This window comes from Chaetodon trifascialis, chromosome 20 (genome assembly GCF_039877785.1).
Source record: "Chaetodon trifascialis isolate fChaTrf1 chromosome 20, fChaTrf1.hap1, whole genome shotgun sequence".
Lineage (NCBI taxonomy): Eukaryota > Metazoa > Chordata > Actinopteri > Chaetodontiformes > Chaetodontidae > Chaetodon > Chaetodon trifascialis.
Genome location: NC_092075.1, coordinates 23,439,242 through 23,456,102, shown reverse-complemented (window position 1 = coordinate 23,456,102; position 16,861 = coordinate 23,439,242). Strand labels below are relative to the sequence as shown.

The following is a 16,861-nucleotide window of genomic DNA, read 5'->3' as shown; positions in this document are numbered from 1 at the left end:
AATTATCTGTATCTGTATCTGTATCTGTATCTGTACTCGGAGTGGGTGTGGTTTAACCAGAAATGGGTGGGGCTTAAATCGGTTCATTATTTTATGTCTGAAATTGATATGGATTGATCAGAAGTTGCTATATTTATTGTTTATTTGAAAACTATTTACAGAACAGCCTCAAAATTGAGATTCAAATCAGTGTTTTTGATCACAAAAGTAAGAGAACTATTTACAGAACAAGTTTTTTTTATAAACTGAGAACATGAATACTCTTAAGTGTATGAATAAATAACAGAACAGCCTCAGAATTGAGATTCAGTGTTTTTGATCACAATAGTAAAGGAACTATTTACAGAACAAGTTTTTTTTTTATTAACTCAGAACATGAATATTTTAAGTGCATGAATGAATACAACACATGCAGTAGGAAACTATGAACTACTAAGTATGCATGAACAAGAGTTGTCATACTCAACACAACTTTCTTTCATATATATATTTTTTGTTTTTGTTTATAATTTTTATGATCAAATTATGATTTTTTTTAAATTATTTATTTATTTTTACTACCTATCAAAGTTAAACAGAGTTGATTAAGGTGTGTGTGTGTGTGTGTGTGTGTGTGTGTGTGTGTGTGTGTGTCCGTCTGTGTGTGTGTGTGTGTGAGTGAGTGTGTATGCGTGCTATGTAACAGTTAAAATATCTACTGTATAAAAAGCCTATATACAACAGTATATGAAGCTGTATTTGTAATATTTATAATATTATATTTATTTCTATGAACTGCAGTGAGAAAGTGTCACTGCATGCAGCCATATACAATAACAATATTAATATAGGCTACTTTGTGTGTTCCGCTATATGTGTGTACGTGTTTAAGTGGTCTGTAAGACTGCTTATTTTTTCTGTGTGAACTTGGTGACTCATGCAAACATTCAGTGATGGCAAACAGGGAAATAATAAGTCAGCCTTGTTCACTCTACTCTTCTCAAAAGTACCGCGTTCAGTACGAGCAAAGTTTTCCAACTGGCTTTATATCACCACGAATAACAAATATTCGGCTCAACCCTACTACTGATTCTGCTAGTCTCAGATCCTCAGGCTGGCACTTCCAGAGGTTTGGGGTTTTGACTGCTAAAGCTTGGTCACTTTTAGTCATGACTTAAAAACAGTCAACAGAGATCTGACTAAAGATCTGAGACTGTGCTGTGCCCTAAGAGGACGGGCATTTGGCGATAGAACTAGGAGCTTACTGGGAACCAGTGATGAGAGACTAAAACCAGCCTGAGGACACATGATTTTGTGGACACATGATTTTGTGTCCTGGAATTTTTTGAAAGCTCAGCACCTGCATTTTGTACCTGCTAAAGGTGTAAAATGGCTTTGTGTTTTCACCCTAAGTTCAATTACATTAATCAAACTGAAAAGAAATACAGTAAAAGCATGAATGACCTTCTTGAGATCAGGTTGAGAGAGAAAGGACCATATTTTTGAGATGCTCCTCAATTGACAAAAACAAGATTGAACTTGCGCAATTTGTTTTTCAAATGAAATGTTACTGTTAAATATTACACCCAGGTTTCTGGCTGCAGCTGTGACATTTGTAGACAGGGAGCCAGGATGTTTTTTGTTAAGTAGTGATGGATGTTGGTGGACCAAAAAGAATGATTTGTGATTCTTTTTTTCTTTTAGCTAGAGAATGTTCTGCAGAATCCAGCACTTTAAAGCTGATTTCCTCACTGATTTTTTTTAATGCAACATACTTTTGTGTGTCATCTGCATAACAGTGGTACTGAATTGTATTCATGTATGATATCTCCCAGTGGCAGCATGTATATAGAGACTAACAGAGGGTCAAAGATGACCCCGGGTAAATATCAGAGGTCAGAGGAGCCACAGAGGAAGAGGCATCACCAACCAGTACTGAAAAAGTTTTGTTTGAGAAGTGAGCTTGAACTTGTCCATTGCAGTATCCCCAGATGCCAACCCACTTTTCAACAAAATTATCAGCTGTGTCAAATGCTGAGCTGAGGTTGAGAAGAAGTAAAATAAAAAAGTTTCAATTCTGACAGTCAAGGCCTCTTTTACTGCTATTTTGAAAAGTGATGGAATCAAAGGCAACTTTAATTCAATAGTCCTTTACTGAATTGTATTGTTGAAGGTGAGCTGAGAGTTGGTTGTGATGCAATAGCGCAGTGAGCAGGAAATCACATATTTAATTTTGGGATATTTCCATCGCGTGCCATGGTGAAAGCCTTATGAAAGTGTTCAGCAGGGTATTGTATTGTATTGAAGACATGGCAAGAAACACAAGAAGACACTATGGGGAGTAGCAGGTGTAAGAAAGGCCTTAAAAATAATAGCTTTGTCATCAGAAACATATAAGCTTCCCTCACAGATGTCAACACTTTCAGGAATAAAACGAGAGGAGAAAACAATCTCCAGGTGTGTCCCTTTAGGTGAGTGGGACTCTTAATTGACTGGGCAAGATTAAAAGATTTCACTGTTCAATAAAATCCTTTGTGGAAGAGAAACCAGAGGCAGCTGACATGTATGTTAAAATCACCTGAAAATCTAGACTCTGTCAAAGTGAAGCTAAAAGATCAGAAAATTTCTGAATAAAACCAGTCAGATTTTGGTGATCTGTATATTAAAACAATATTAAAAGAAGTGAAGAGTTCTTGCTGTTAATCAGAAAAGCAGGTAGAAGTTTTACAAAGAGTATGGGGACAATTTAAAATTATCTCTGAATCACAGCCAGTCCACCTCCACAAACTCCTAGGCTGGTATAAATGATTAAAACCAGGAGAACGTGTTTCATTGAGTACAGCACAGTCACCTGGACTTAACTAAGACTCAGTAAAGAATCTCATAAAATATCATACAGAAATCTAACTGATTGGACAAAGTAGAATGATGGAAGAAAAATTGTGAGTGATCTGACATTCAGCAAACCCAAACACTCACTGACCAGGCAATGAGGCATGAGGTGAGGCAGCAAGGTTGATAGAGACCACATTACTAGTATTCATTGTGTGGCTGCAACTGTGGGTGTAGCCTTGATAGTGGATGACCTCACAATTGAAGGCATTTGCTAAGCCTGGAAATATAGGAGGCATCAAGCAGCCAGAAGAAATCAAACGTCTGTACTTGTGCTGTCAAAAATATCGTGTTATTAAGGTGTTAACGCAAATCAATTTTAACGGTGTCATTTTTTATCGCGAGATTAACGTTCTTTGTGACCTAGTAAACTTGTAGTTTTTTATAAGCTGTGGCCACTGCTAGTGATGTTACAAAAACTACAGGATTCGATTGTAAACCGGAAACAAAACAATGGGCATGCCCCACGCATGTTTCGGTCTTGCCTGCTCGCTAGCTGTGAAAGTGTAGGCGGATGTCAAGCGCGAAACGCCAAAATGGATGCGAACAAGATTCTGAATAGAAAGTTTAGTTTCAGAAAGTTGCCAGAAAATGACAAGACCAAAGTTTGGACAGAGGCATATGGATACCGCAACTAAAAACAAGCTTACTGCAGCCATAGCCAAGTAATGTTCATTCTTTCTGGAGAGAAATAAAAGGCTGCGTTGATAAGCCTCTGGTGAATAAACAGAAGAGCATTCTAGTCTGACTGCTTGTATGTTCAGAGGAAACTTATGAAAGGAAAGTTTAAGCCATGGTTTAACTGCACTATAGGCTGAGTCCTAGTTTACAATGATGTGCACCACGTAACTTTATCTTGTATCACCCTGTTTTGATCCCTTAGAAAGGGTTGTTGAAGGGGCTTTTTTGTAACCAAGTATTTATTTTTTTTGTCATCTGTTTATTGACAGTGTTAAAATGTATGAGATTTGATTCATTCAAATGTGAATGACTGCTCAAAATGAGAATGTTAGTGTGAAATATAACAATACACATTGTTTTCAATAAAAAACATTTGCACAAAGCAAGCCTATCCACTTTTCCATGTTGATAACAGTATTAAATGATAATTAATGGGACATTTAGAATAGATAAAATTGTGCGATTTATCGCGAGTTAACTATGACATTCATGAGATTAATCACAATTAAATATTTTAATCGATTGACAGCACTAATCTGTACATATCCAAAGTGGCTGGAATTGGGACCATTTACACAACCAGATGTCTAGAGCAAACAGGCATCGGAAAATCTCTGATTCACACTGCAGAGATATGAAATGGGAAGAGAGAAATTAACTTTGCATTTCAAGAACACTAAAGACTGCGCAACTGAGTTAAATCATTCCTTAACTAAATCAGTTCCTAGTTGAGCTGAAACATCGAAGCTGTCAGCATCACAAACAACAGTACTCCGACAGGGATATTCTCCCTTCAGTGTCAGCCATGTGTACTCCTAGGAAACACTTACAGATACCTGGCTTGAGAGGTTAACATACACCTCACCACGGAGTCCCCTGTGATGAATGTGGAAGGGCAGTGATGTGCTTCCTGGTAGCCTGATAACTTTGACAGAAAGACCAGTGTTGACTAAATGTTGCCTGTGGTGGATAATTTATTAGTACCAAGTCTTAAGTTTTTGGACATTGATGTGTGAGGTTGTATGGGACATCTTTTTTTGGAAACAGAAAATGCCATCCAGGTAAATAGATCAGAAAGGCATTTTTAAAACAATTAAAACATCACTTTGTCAAAAGCTTGACCACAGAGGTGGTCATTGCTTGTTTTCTGATCTTAAAATCTATTTAGCACCTATGTATTGTTACATCAATCCATATTTATCTATGTACAGTAGCAGATTTTCAATTTTATTAGGGTTTCTTAAAGTGATCGTCTTTCATATAAATTATGCAGGATCTGTAGTAAGTGCACTGGAACACACCATTTTACCAACATTTGATCTTCTCAGTTCAGATCTTCAAGTCGCAATTTAAAAGTGTTAGATGAATGTGATGTGATTTTTTTTTTCTCCTCAGGGCATGTAGGTGTTTCTGCAAACATGATGAAGAAAAAGAATCCCCATAAGTGAGTTAAGATGCTTTGCAACTTTTTTATATTTTGTTATGGTCAAAATAATTGGACTCAAATAAACAATGTAATACATAACTCATAATATGAGATAATGTTTTTGTTCCCACATTAGGGAATTCCACAGATACAACTCAAAGTACAGCCGGTAAACACAATTTCAAAGCAGATAATGTTGACTGTGTTGTTTCATGTCTCCTGAAAGGAAACATAAGAGCAGTCTGGGTCAGACCACCAAGGTTCTGTCACAGCCTCGACGCAACATTGTTGGCTGCAGGATCCAACATGTCTGGAAGGAAGGTGGAGGACACGTGGTCTGGAAAGGAACAGTGCTTGACCAAGTAAGTAGAGGGTCAAGTAATTAGTGAGTGAAGAAGGATTAATGGAGCCTAGCAGTAGTTCAGGCAGGCACCAAAGCTGTTTCATAGTCTCAAGTCTCATATAATGTCTAATAATGTGTGAGTATTTATTTGTAATACAATACACCAGTGGCGGGGAACCTTTTTCCTATCAAGGGCCATTTCAATTTTTAAAACATTCTTTGAGGACTAAATTATTATTGCTAAATTATTGAACACATACACTAATCACACTCACCTATGTGATGGCTGGACCAGCTTCTCTTTGATGAGGCGTCTGATGTCAGATATGTGGTGATGATGCGATTTGCATTTGGTTTTCCAGGTTTGGGTTTGTTGAGTTGAGTGAGAGTTTGTTGAGTGGAGGTGAGGCTTTGCAAGATTCAGTTTTGAAAATAACTTTGATTTGCAGCTGAATGATGTCATGTTGCAGGTTATCAGGCACACCAGCTGGTTCCACACAGTGTAGCAAGTATGTTTAATGCCTTTTGAGTTATTGAGTTATACACACTCACCAGTATATTCAGTTGTAATAGCAGGGTTTTGTTGGTGCAGAGTAGGAAAATGCCCAGTTTTACCCCTTTCCACTTGCACTTGCTACAGCTTTAATTTAATTAAAGCTTTAATTAACACTTGAATTTGGCCATTTTCATGCCTGGGATGATGTCCCACTAAATTTAGGCACACTGGCTTGCCTTTTCAACAAAAAATAGCCATTTGTCCCTTTCTCATGGAAATCACCACACTCGATATCTACTTTTCTTGGAAGGTGCCAAGATGCATTGATGTGACATCAACTGCTCAAAGTGTATTGTGTTCAGGGACCACTCAGAAGGACATACTGGTCTACTATTTTATGTTATTTTTTTATCACTGAAAAAAATCTAATTGCTGTCTAGAGAATTGTTTGTATTTTTGAGTTGCTTATTTGTATTGATAATTTACCTTGTGGGCTGCATCAAACAGTCGCATGGGTTGTGTATGGTTCAGAGGCTGGATGTTCCCCACTCCTGCCTTAGACAGTCCATAATAATCATTTTATCTGCATGCACCACTGCTGAGTTCTGCATCCTCACTGCTACCTGTTTTCAGCAAAATATTGTTGTATAATAGTATTTTTGTTTATGAATGTGTTGACTTTCGTCAATGTTAAAGGATGTGAGAAAAGAAGCACCAAATCAATGGAACAACAATATTTCAAATGTATGTGTGTCCACCAGGTGCCAGTGAACCCGTCTCTCTATCTGATAAAGTACGATGGTTTTGACTGTGTTTATGGTCTGGAGCTTCATAAAGACGAGAGGGTTCAGGGGCTGGAAGTGCTGCCTGACAGACTGGGTAAGACTGAACTGAGAAACAGGATCACACTCAGTGTTTCCTCTAGGATTTTTTTCAGCAGCGGGGCAGACTCTCTGGGGAGCCGTGGCGGCAAAAATAAATGACACCTGACTGCAGATTTTATTTTCCCAACCTATTTATTGAATGGCCAGTTGAAAATTGCTTTTTAAAGGCTGTGTGTGTGTGTGTGTGTGTGCGTGTGTGTGTGTGTGTGTGTGCGTGCGTGCGTGCGTGCGTGCGTGCGTGCGTGTGCGTGCGTGTGCGTGCACGCGCGTGTATGCACTATGTCCGTAACCCCCGCTCCTCCCCCTGCTGCTCAGTGCATACACACGGAAGCCATCACACATCATGTAGTTGACCAATCACGTGCGGCTTGAATGGACAAAAAAGTCGAGAAAAAAACAAAAAAAACCCCAAAGTGGCTCTCGCTCCGGCTCCCAGGCAGGAGCCAGCTCCGATCATTCACTTCAAAGAGTCGGCTCTGAGAGCCGTTTTGTTTGTGACTGACATCACTACTGACTAGCGTCATCTTCATCAGCTGTCTTTCTCTTCTTAGACAAATATTTGAACAAGCTCATCTGAAAATGCAGTCAGCAGTTACATCATGGCGTGTAGATATTAGCTTAATGCTATCAATTAGTTTACTCACGTTAGCGACACTGAGTTGGAACCGGGCCCAAATAACTTAAGCTACCGATGTAGCGTTAGCTGGCCATCAATATTTTGTGAATGTCTTAACTTGTAAAATCTATTATGAGTTATCTTAAGCTAATAAGTCTTCCTTTTCTCCGGTAAGTCGCTGCCCTATTTTCCAAGACGACACTCCTCTGACTCTCTGACCTGTTGCTTGGGTGCTTGATGTGATGTCACTTTCAAGGCCGTGCTCTTGTGAGTAATTAATGTCGGCTTATTGCGACAATAACCAAAAAAAAAAAAAAAAAAAAAAAGAAATTTGAAGGAGCAGCGGCTAGGATTTCGGAATGGTGGCCCGCCACTCCTAAATGAATGTAGAGGAAACACTGACACTGTTTTATATTCTAGTTTCTTCAAAATAGCCACCATTTGCTCTGATTACTGCTTTGCACACTCTTGGCATTCTCTCGATGAGCTTCAAGAGGTAGTCACCTGAAATGGTTTTCCAACAGTCTTGAAGGAGTTCCCAGAGGTGTTTAGCACTTGTTGGCCCCTTTGTCTTCACTCTGCAGTCCAGCTCACCCCAAACCATCTCGATTGGGTTCAGGTCCGGTGACTGTGGAGGCCAGGTCATCTGCCACAGCACTCCATCACTCTCCTTCTTGGTCAAATAGCCCTTACACAGCCTGGAGGTGTGTTTGGGGTCATTGTCCTGTTGAAAAATAAATGATCGTCCAACTAAACGTAAACCGGATGCTACCACAGGATGCTGTGGTAGCCATGCTGGTTCAGTGTGAATTCAATTTTGAATAAATCCCCAACAGTGTCACCAGCAAAACACCCCCACACCATCACACCTCCTCCTCCGTGCTTCACAGTGGGAACCAGGCATGTGGAATCCATCCGTTCACCTTTTCTGCGTCTCACAAAGACACGGCGGTTGGAACCAAAGATCTCAAATTTGGACTCATCAGACCAAAGCACAGATTTCCACTGGTCTAATGTCCATTCCTTGTGTTTCTTGGCCCAAACAAATGTCTTCTGCTTGTTGCTTCTCCTTAGCAGTGGTTTCCTAGCAGCTATTTGACCATGAAGGCCTGATTCGTGCAGTCTCTTCTTAACAGTTGTTCTAAAGATGGGTCTGCTGCTAGATCTCTGTGTGGCATTCATCTGGTCTCTGATCTGAGCTGCCGTTAACTTGCGATTTCTTAGGTCGGTGACTCGGATGAACTTATCCTCAGAAGCAGAGGTGACTCTTGGTCTTCCTTTCCTGGGTCGGTCCTCATGTGTGCCAGTTTTGTTGTAGCGCTTGATGGGTTTTGCGACTCCACTTTGGGACACATTTTAAGTTTTTGCAATTTTCCAGACTGACTGACCTTCATTTCTTGTTTTCCTTTAGTTAGCTGATTGGTTCTTGCCATAATATGAATTTTAACAGTTGTCCAATAGGGCTGTCAACTGTGTATTAATCTGACTTCTGCACAACACAACTGATGGTCCCAACCCCACTGATAAAGCAAGAAATTCCACTAATTAACCCTGATAAGGCACACCTGTAAAGTGAAAACCATTTCAGGTGACTACCTCTTGAAGCTCATCAAAAGAATGCCAAGAGTGTGCAAAGCAGTAATCAGAGCAAAGGGTGGCTATTTTGAAGAAACTAGAATATAAAACACGTTTTCAGTTATTTCACCTTTTTTTGTTAAGTACATAACTCCACATGTGTTCATTCATAGTTTTGATGCCTTCAGTGAGAATCTACATTATAAATACTCATGAAAATAAAGAAAACCCATCGAATCAGAACGTGCGTCCAAACTTTTGGCCCGTACTGTATATTACATGTACTTAACTTACACATGTTTTGTTGGCAAAACATAATATTTTAGCCTTTAACATGTTAGTGTAATAATGGGAATAGGAGTAGTATGTTGGGACTCAGCAATCCATTGAATTTTGGTTCCCCTTTCTATGTAAAGAGGGGACTCATTTGCATAAACCAGCCCTCTGAGTATCTCCGCCGACAGCCTGAGAAGGGCCTTTGTGAAGCAATGCCATTGTTTCTCTTACAAGCGCTGGACAGCTAGCATGTCGAAGTTGAGAGCTAAGCACGGGAACTGCTCTGTTGTTGGTAGCACAGAACAACAGATATTGCTACATCGGCCTCTAACCTCAAAGGACAGAGCAGCTGAGAGGATTAACATTATTTTTGGTGGCAATGTCCTGGCTACAGTCAGCAAAACCTGTGTGTGATAACCGCTTTGAGTCAGACTGCTTTTCCAACCTGGGTCAGTACCACGCTGGACTGGCAACAAAACTTTTCCTGAAGGTGGGATCCACACCAAATCTCTCTAGCAACAGTGCAGAAGAGGGACATGTAAGTATCTAAAAAAAACAATTATACTATGTGTGTCTTTGGCCATGTAACCTTAGTTAACCGTAACAGCTGAGATAAATATTAGATGTAAAGTTTTTGGTTAGTTAGTTGCAGGACTTACAATAATGTTGATGTTATTACTTTATTTGCTGAATGTATGTAAGATAAACTTAATCTTATTAATGCTTTTAAACAACATGAGCGTAAAATGAGCTTAGATGTCTCCAAAACATTTCTTGTTGCTGATTTTATAGCATTTCAACTTGCCACGAATCACTGGGGTGTTTTCACCCCCACCCCTCTGTCCTGGGTGTCTGCAGACAAAGTTACAGTTGTGGTAGACTCAGGTACTTAGGGGATTGCAACATTAGCATGTTGTGCTTTGGGAAAATGTGCCATACATCTATCTTTAACTTGGCAAGCAGGCATACTTTTCACTGTGTTGATATTTAGTACTATACTGTAAGTACAGTAAGTTTTAGGCAGGTGTGAAAAAATGCTGTAAACTGTTTATTTTTATCAAACAAAAGAAAATTCTAAATCAAATCAATATTTGGTGTTACTACAATTTGCCTTCAAACCACCATCAATTCTTATAGGTGCACTTGCACAGTCAGGGATTTCGTAGGATTATAGTCAGGTATATGATCAACCAATTACAACAAACAGGTGCTAATGATCATCAATTTCACATGTAGGTTGAAACACAGTCATTGACTGAAACAAACAGCCAAACTCTGCTACCAAGGTGAGGTTGTGGAAGACAGTTTCATGTCACAGGTTTCATGTCATATATCATGGCAAGACTGAGCACAGCAACCAGACACAAGTTATACTGCATCAGCAAGGTCTCTCCCAGACAAAGATTTCAAAGCAGACTGGGATTTTGAGTTGTGCTGTTCAAGCTCTTTTGAAGAAGCACAAAGAAATGGGAAGTTGAGGATCGTTGATACAGTGGTCGGGCAAGGAAACTTAGTGAAGCAGATGCAAAACACTCATCGGGCTCCATTTTTGCCGCACTGGCAGTGGAGGCGCAAAGTCAGGTCCGCTTTGCCAATGGGGCGTTACGGCGCAGACTTTGGTATTTTCGTGCACTGTGCTGCCGACGCAACTCCTCCCCCTTCTCATCTTAGTCCCACCCAGCGGCGCAACTCAGAAGAAGGGAGGGGAGAAAGTGTGGAGTGGGTTTGACACAGCCGAGTCCAATCTTCACCAATCACACCAGCTCCTCGCCTCACCTTTAAAAACACTGCTGGCAAGGCGCATGGCAAGTTTCGAAAGTGTCCGCTGCCCAAACTTCTTCCAGGAGGAGACTGACGTTCTGGTCCAGGAGGTCCAGGCTCGCAGTGGCCGTATCTACGGACTAGCGGAATTTATTTCAATACTGTCTCTCTGTTTAGTGCGGAAAGTTATTGATCGTCAGATGTTTTTTTGAACTAATGTACCCACAAATACTCACTTAATGACAAAGCTGGGCGGTGAGGCGCTCCCTCCTCTCCCGTGCGCTCTGCTGCTCTCCCAGTTGACACGGCACATGCAGTTCAGCCTCTCTCCATCTTGAGTCCCTTAATGTGTCCTCCATGAGTTCATAGTGACATCCATGTCGTACAGCCATGTTGTGTAAAATGCAACATGCCACGAAGAATGCATCGACACTCTGAGGGCTGTATATTAATGAACCACCTGTCTGGTCCAGACATCAACGCATTTTGAGAACCCCAAATGTGTGGAGCTTGGTCTGTACCAGCTCTATATGGAAAGTGTCGTGAGACAACTTCTGTTGTGATTTGGCACTATACAAATAAAACTGAATTGAATTGAATTGAATTGTGTTCGATGACTGACTGAGCACTGCTGAAATCACTGTTAAAACCACACTGCCGTCTTGTTAAAGGTGTGATATATGTCGTCATCAACCATGTTTTCAGTGGATAGCCATTATCACCTAGCAGCCACCCATCCAGAGGGGTGTCCCCCCGAAAGACTGTAGGGATGCTAGAATTCGCCAGGATGAACGAGTCATGTGCCGACCCAAGGAAATTGGCATACACGTTTGTCACGAGGCAATTTGAGTCATAGATCACCAGACATCCCTGTTTCACCTGTACATTTGGTCATGTTGAGTGACCATTATGCGTGCCAAACACGCTTGCGATGTGGTCAGATGAGATGCTGATCAAAATATATAAATTTAGGTCTGACTGTATGTGCTGACTCAGATAGTTGGATTTAATTGTGGCTGTTGCTAATTATTGATCACAGTGAAATGCCAGACACCGTGGAAACCTGCCTGTGAGGTATTGGTGACGTGGGTGCACGACTCCGCCAGTTTACGAAAATCCACTTGCCCAGTGGTGCACCGCTGGTGCACAGAGTTGACCAGGTCTGGGGTGACGAGCTTTCAGCACACTTTACACTGCCGGCATGGACTGAAATGGACTGAAAATCCAAATCCGCCAGCTGATTATGCTGACATCTCCCCTTACTGTGCCGCAACGCCCATCCTGGCATACCTCTGTGCACCTCCGTTTACCGCCTGCACTGCACGAAAATACCACTGTGTGTGGTGTGCACCCTGTGCTACACCAGCGGCGGGAGAAGTTTGGCCAGAAGTGGTCTTCATGGAAGAGTTGCAGCCAAAAAGCCATACCACTGACCTGGAAACAAGGTGAAGCGACTCAACGATGGACAAAAACATAGGAATTGGGGTGCAGAAAAATGGCAGCATGTGTTCTGGATTGATGAGTCGTGGAAGTGATGGTATGACCCCCACAGAGCCCTGATCTCAACATCAACAAGTCTGTATGGGATTACATGAAAACAAAAGGATTTGAGGAAGCCTACATCCATGGAATATCTGTGGTTAGTTCTCCTATCCCTCTTCTCATTTTGTTAATTGATCAAAATGAATTTTAGTTAACAGCATTTTTTCACACCTGCCTAAAACTTTTGCACAGTACTGTACATATTGTTGTGTTTGTTGCTACTGGAATGATCAGAGACCTCACCATGTCGTAAACTGTTTGTTGAATAGCTGCAGCTAGGCAATCACTGATTTACTTTGCATGGCTTGAAGGCTGAATTATTAGCAAGTTGCAAGTTTTAAAATTGCTCTGATGCAACTTGGTCATTAGTATTGTTTCTCATGTATTGCTTGCTATGCCAAAGGTTATTGCTCACATGTACAGTAATAGTCTTATGCAATAGCTTTCTCAATAGTTGCTTATGAGAGATTTGTTTGCTTTTACTCCATGTTGTTGGAATAGGTTTGCAAGTATTATGATTAGTTGTGTGCATACCCTAGTGATTAGTCTTATCTCCTTTTACCTATACAGTATTTAATAGGTTTTTGTGACATTTAAAAAAAAAATGCATGCATTAAATTTAACTGGTCTTGGTGTTTAGGCAAGCACATCTAGACAGTTGAATGTGGTACATCCTGTGGCCTGTCATTTTTGTAAGCTGAAATTATTATTTTGGAATTTGGCATTATTAACATGAAATGTCTGTTTTAATGTATCAAAGCCACACAGCCAAAGGTATCCTGCAGTATTGGTGTTGGCACTTCAACTGTTGGCTTCACAGCTTCAAAACCATTCCTGACATCAACACCAATAAAGAGGCCATGTAAGAGACCTCCCTCGGAACTGGAGGAGGAAGAGGAGAACCCTTAAGAAGGCAGCTCATTTCTGGACATTGCAGATCCACTGTACTATACATATGATCCAGCAGATGCTGTCACACCCTTGACTGAGTCAGCATATGTGACGGAAGTTATTCTATATTTACCCAAAACATTTTAATAATCCATTTAATTTTGTTACTGTAGTTATTTTAGCTCTAGCACTATGAAAGCTGATGATTTTTTGTCTATTTTTTGTCTTTCTAATAGAATGGAATCTTCCAGCCTTGTCCAAAAGACATCCCCAAGCATCAACTTCTGCTGGTTACCTGCTATATAGTCTCAGAAGGGACGTCAAAAGAGGCTGACATCCTTATTCCCCTAACACATATAAGAACTGTGAGTAAAAGGACTTTTATCACCCAGTCCTAGTATGATAATGTTACACCCGTGAGCTTTTGTCATAGAATAAGTTTTGACAATTATTGAATTTGAGATGTTGTTATTGTAACTTAAAAATGAAATCATAGGAATAAGAGTGATAGAATCAAGTACAAGGTTTGGTGAACTAAGTTAATGAAAAACAATTTATGATCTTGGGTGTGGTATCAAGTGAGTAATTTTCCACTAAGAAACACCTAAATGAGGAAGTCACGTAGGCTGTGACCAGTGGACTGAACCAAACCATGCCAGAGGCCAAAAGCTTAGTGGAGAATTGCCAAAAAAGAACATGCACACATAAAAGTTGCACACGCAATCTAACAATTTGGTGTGCAAAAGGATATGTGCAATTAGGGCTGGGCGATATGGCTGAAAACTGCATCACGATATCAGTGTTTTATATCAGTCGATGTAGATAATTATTGATATTTTTTATGACCTATTTAAAATAAGGACCAGGAGAAAAATACATTAAATTTAAACATTTTTATTTTAAATGTAACCTCCCTCTGATTATAATCCACTCAGCTATCAAGGCAGAAAGGAAAGGAAATGTCCATGTCCAACACAACCATGGAAAACACTCAAATAATAAATGTAAATAAAAGTCTAACAATGTAAACAGAGAGAAACCTGAGAACTTTTTTTCTGCAGGTTTAGTGCCAGGAAGTTCACAAACCGATTCACCTTCTGGTGAATAAAATGTTGTCAGATATGTACAGTGTTTTGTAAGGTAGACTTGACATCTGTAACATACAAAAAAACAAACATGATAGACAGTACAGTAAGATTGAGTGAATAATAAAACCAGCCTAGACATATGAATAACTTTAGTCACTCTTCTTACTCTAAACATACATGAACTATTCAATTATATTTTTTTATTGCAAGTGTGTTTAAAAAAAAAAAAAAAATGCACGTGTAAGAGATTTTTAGAACCTGGCTTCTCCACAGTGCTCAGCGGAAGCATGTCTTTAGATATATGATATGCCACTGCCTGCGTTATGTCTTTGGGCCTTTTAGATGATTTGTCATCAGGCACTGAAGCAGAGTACCTCTGCATGGTGGTCAGCTGCTTGTGTGGTGGTGCTGCGGTTGCAGATGTTGGATGTTGGCAAATACGGCTGTGCTTCAAAGGGTGAGCGTGGCTAAGGTGGTTAAAAAAGTTTGTGGTATTACCGGTCTTGGTGGGGACGACGGTCTTGCATAATTTAAAGACCACATTGGTCTGACTACGGTCCGATTTATAAAATCCAAAAAACTGCCATACTGGTGAGCTGACTTTCCCTGTTTTATCGACAATTTCTTTGCTCGCTGCAGCACTCACTTTCTGTTTTCTCGTCTCAATGGAGACAGGAGACAGAGCACAGAAGCAATAACCATTTTACAACTGACTGTGGAGTTTAAATTGGAGTTTAAGTTCTAATTCACTCACTCTGCAGCAATAAGGATGGAACTTTGGATGACGTCATGGTTTTCCTCTACTTTCCATACTTCTGCAGGAAGAGACAGGTTGTACTGGCCAGATAACCAGTCTCTCTCCTTCTCTCAATTAGATGATTTAATGATTTAGCTCCAGCTTTTTTATTAGAGTTATATGTTCCAGTTGTTGATGTTTCAACTAATTAATTTTTCTCCTAATTGATTTTCGAAAAATATTCACAGAGAGATTTAAATCAGATTGTGCTGTTTGCTTGCCCATGCTTAATATATACATATATATACACACACACACACACACAGACACACACACACACACACACACACACACACACACACAGAGTCATGTGAAAAAATTAGGGCACCCTATGAAAACGTGTGTTTTTTGACAAATTTAAACATATGGATATTTAACATCTATTTTAAAAAAACTGAGAGATTCAAGTCATAGAACTGAATAAGTAAAACTGAGGAAATATTTTTAAAACCTTCTGTATCACATCAGGTGCACATGATTACAACATTGTCACTCAGCATTTTGAAGGAGACTTTTTCAATTCAATTCAATTCAATTCAATTCAATTCAGTTTTATTTGTATAGCGCCAAATCACAACAAAAGTTGTCTCAGGACACTTTCCATATAGAGCTGGTACAGGCCGAGCTCTTTTATCTACAGAGACCCAACAATTCCCCCATGAGCAAGCACTTGGCGACAGTGACGAGTAAGGCTGGGCCAATTAAACGATAGCGATATGTCTCGCGATAGACACGTCATCAATATCAATATAAAATGCGTTCGATAAAGCATTCGATAATTTTTTTTTCTTCGTTGGAAGAAACCTGAAGTTGCGAAGCGAGGTTGGTTGCATGAACAAAGGCACTCGCTCTCAGGTAACTGAGCAATGTAGAGAGTAATCGCTAATCAGTGAGAGACACGCTAACATGCCAATCATGTAACATTATCAAGTTCGGTTGCGCCATCTCATTGTCACGTGTTTGTTGCTCCGCGAGGAGTGAGATGAGAAATAGAAAGTGAGCGCTGCAGCAAGCGAAGAAATCGTCGATAGAACAGGGGAAGTCAGCTCACCAGTATGGAGTTTTTTGGATTTTATAAGTCGGACCGTAGTCAGGCCAATGTGGTCTGTAACTTATGCAAGACTGTCGTCTCCACCAAGACCGGTAATACCACAAACTTATTTAACCACCTTAGCCACGCTCACTCTTTCGAGCGCAGCCGTATTCGCCAACGTCCGCCAACCGCAGCACCACCGCACAAGCAGCTGACCACCATTCAGAGGTATCTGCTTCAGTGCCTGATGACAAATCATCTAAAAGGCACAAAGACATAACGGAGGCAGCGGCATATTATATAGCTAAAGACATGCTTCCACTGAGCACTGTGGAGAAGCCATATTACAAACATCTCTTACACGTAGTTTTTTTTTCTTAAACACACTTGTAATAAAAATATAATTGAATAGTTCATGTATGTTTAGAGTAAGAAGAGTGACTAAAGTTGTTCATATGTCTAGGCTGGTTTTATAGTTCAGTCAGTGTTACTGCACTGTCTATCATGTTTGTTTGTTTGTATGTTACAGATGTCAAGTCCACCTCAGTTTCTGCTATGTTTACAAAACACTGCACATATCTG

At 40.2% G+C, this 16,861-nt stretch overlaps 1 protein-coding gene across 1 annotated transcript in view; it reads left to right on the top strand.

Annotated features, from left to right (window-relative positions):
• Positions 1 to 16,861, top strand: part of LOC139349218 (spindlin-1-like) — a 42,523-nt gene that overhangs the window by 7,254 nt on the left and 18,408 nt on the right. Inside the window, exons 3-5 of the mRNA XM_070989814.1 lie at positions 4,948 to 4,996; positions 5,205 to 5,340; positions 6,579 to 6,696. Of these exons, the coding sequence (XP_070845915.1) occupies positions 4,948 to 4,996; positions 5,205 to 5,340; positions 6,579 to 6,696 (303 nt within the window). The remainder of the gene's footprint in view (positions 1 to 4,947; positions 4,997 to 5,204; positions 5,341 to 6,578; positions 6,697 to 16,861) is intronic.